At 43.9% G+C, this 2,739-nt stretch overlaps 1 protein-coding gene across 15 annotated transcripts in view; it reads left to right on the forward strand.

Annotated features, from left to right (window-relative positions):
* The first annotated feature begins 1,920 nt into the window (after positions 1-1,920).
* LOC116382516 (membrane-associated guanylate kinase, WW and PDZ domain-containing protein 1-like) overlaps positions 1,921-2,739 on the forward strand; it is a 99,277-nt gene continuing 98,458 nt past the window's right edge. For 10 of the 15 annotated variants that reach the window (XM_031845619.1, XM_031845622.1, XM_031845623.1 and 7 more), the window contains exon 1: positions 1,922-2,679. In XM_031845619.1, the coding sequence (XP_031701479.1) occupies positions 2,379-2,679 (301 nt within the window). In that variant the 5' untranslated portion in view covers positions 1,922-2,378. Of the gene's footprint in view, positions 2,680-2,739 lie in introns of all 15 variants that reach the window. The other 5 variants (XM_031845621.1, XM_031845624.1, XM_031845620.1 and 2 more) reach the window with 1 other exon arrangement.

The raw sequence follows: 2,739 nt of genomic DNA on the forward strand, positions 1-2,739 counted from the left end.
CCTAAACCTAACTAAGTCGTTGTCCTGTGGAGACGGAAGATTCTTTTTGAAAAACCTGTATGCATGTAACGTGCGTAAATGAACGCGTTACTGAAAACGCATAAAAAATCAGGAGGAAGTTTTTAGTTAGATCATACGAACCGTTGTAAACGTTGACCACTGCTGCGTCTTGTCAGCTATGTATTGTTTTGAGTTGATTGGAACTAAGTGCAGCACTATTGCCCGAGCAAGATCCCCCCCTCGGGGACAATAAAGTGTATCTTATCTTAAGTAGTGATACTCGTAAGTGATAAGACGAAATCCTCCACAAACCTAAATGGGGAAAAATCCGATCAGAGGCTTGTTTCAGACAGTTTAAAATGGAGGAAAATATTCTACATCAATAAAATCAGTGCGTAGGTTTCAAAAGGCTAGATGTGACTATAGGACTAAGACAACACGGGTAATTACAGGTAAAGAGTTGACGTGTGGAGTCAAGTCATCAGATGGTGATTTGATCACAGGGCCGTTTGTTAAAAACACCTCACCAGTCCGAGCCCGTCGGAGCTGGACGCGTGTCACGTTCACAGGCCCGCAAATATATAGAATATAGAACAACGGCCATATTGTAGCTGCAGGAGACCAATACCTTCTATATGACAAGCAGGAGATGTAAAAGTGGCACAGTTGAGTCAACATGAACACTCACCCATGAAATGGGATGGAAAGCTGCCTTTCATGCACTGCTATTCAGGCCACTGCCCTCGCAGCCTGTGTGCCAGTTACTGTCTACTTTATCTCAACAGGAAACACAGAGAGCCTGTTTTTGTCCCGCAGAGGCATGTGTTTCTCACCTGATCCCTCCTCGCTCTTTTCCAAACTACAGACGCCCCACATATTTGCATTATTGTTGTTTCACTGACAAGAGTTCCTTTCACTGTCAAGTGGTTTGGCTTCTTTTTTTAGGGCCGCTGCAGGAAAACTTATTACAAAATGTCAACTTTTCAGGGACAGGGAAGGAAAATCTTGTTTGTAACTTCAGGACAATACACTTAGAAACTGCCATGAGGAAATGTAAATGTCATGGCTGAATCAAATGATGAATACCACTAATGCATCATTTTGTACCTGTTTTTAATCAAAGTAATTAAGTACATTTACTCAAGTACTGCTTTACTTAAATATTTCCATTTTATGTGACTTAATACTACATTTATCTGCAGTTTACAGGTTGTAGATTCAGATTTATAAATTGCAATTTAAACATTGTAATCGTTGCCCAGCACTAATATATATATATATATATACAGTATATATATATATATATATATATATATATATATATATATATATATATATATAATAGATATGATTCATTACTATTTATTAAATTATCTGGTTAAAGTAGTTAAATTGACCTTGAATAACAAATAGTAAAAGTAAATAATTCATGTCCATTGTGCTAATAATATTAATGATTAATTATTTACAGTTTCAGTTTGTTCCTCAGTCCTGAAACATTTGCTCTGAATTTGTCACTTCTCCCATAAATAAATAGAAATATATACATCATAAGTGAGACTGAATACAGTTCACGTCTCCTCTGGTGTCTAAATAGCACGCTGGCGGTTTGGAGGTTTGAACCAACAACCTCATCTAAACCTGCAGCTCCGTTGCCTCCAAAGATTATCTGGTCTCTCTCTCTCTGTGGTTCTGGCTCCATTATTTATGAATCAAGTCTAAATGCCGGAGCTCCTGGGGGGGGGGGGGATTAGACGCGGAGATTCACTGTAATCCGTGCGGGGAGGAGCCGGACCCGGTAGGTGTGGGGTCGAGGAGGATTTTCACTCAGGGAGTAGCAGCTGGACGCATGCGCCCCCCTTCCCACTATTCCTCCATCCACAGCGCACGAGCAGATGGGATGAACTTGTCGCGTTACCTGCTTAAAGGAGCCGCTGGTCGCGTGAACAGCCCAGCCTGCTCACGGGATAGGTGCATGTTTTGTTGTTGTTGTTTTTTCTCCTGGAAAGTTTAAAAAAGGTGGGGGGATACTCGACAGAGCACGAGGCCGAATTAGAAGATTAGTGAGGGAAAAAAAGGTCTTTAAATGTATATGAGCACGGATTTAACGAGGAACCGGAGCGCGTGCACATAAAGATGCGGAAACAATAACAGAAGCGACAACAATCTGATTTTGACCCACCGGGATATTCGTACGCGCTGGCCGGGCAAGCATGCCTTGGCTCAGCAGAAGGGTGAGAATGTTCCCACTCGGAGTGACACCCAGACACCCTGGAGTTTTCTGCCCGTTGGGACTATTTCTTTGCTATGCATCGGCTGGTTTTTGCACCATTCCGCGGAACTAAAGGGGGTTTCGGTTTTTATGGACCTGAGTCACCATGTCAAAAGTGCTCCAGAAGAAGAACCACTGGATCACCAAAGTGAACGAGTGCCTGGTCGCCAGGGACGCGCGCGGGGAGCTGAGCGTGGATCTGCGCGGCGGAGCCGAGAACGGAGAGTTTCCGTACGTGGGGCAAGTTGAGGAGGGGGATGCTGTGGTTTACCGGGACGGTAGACTGTGCGAGGGGGAGCTGCTCCTGGAGGTGGAGGGGCTGCCTGTGTCTGGACTACCCCTCTATGACATTTTAACTGTGATGAAGTGCTGCAAGGGTCCCGTCAGGTTGAAAACTGTGCGTCAAGGTAGGATCAACTGCAAAAGTCACCAGTACTGTGTGTGTGTGTGTGTGTGTGTGTGTGTGT

This window comes from Anarrhichthys ocellatus, unplaced genomic scaffold (genome assembly GCF_004355925.1).
Source record: "Anarrhichthys ocellatus isolate YVR2014 unplaced genomic scaffold, GSC_Weel_1.0 scaffold5, whole genome shotgun sequence".
NCBI lineage: Eukaryota > Metazoa > Chordata > Actinopteri > Perciformes > Anarhichadidae > Anarrhichthys > Anarrhichthys ocellatus.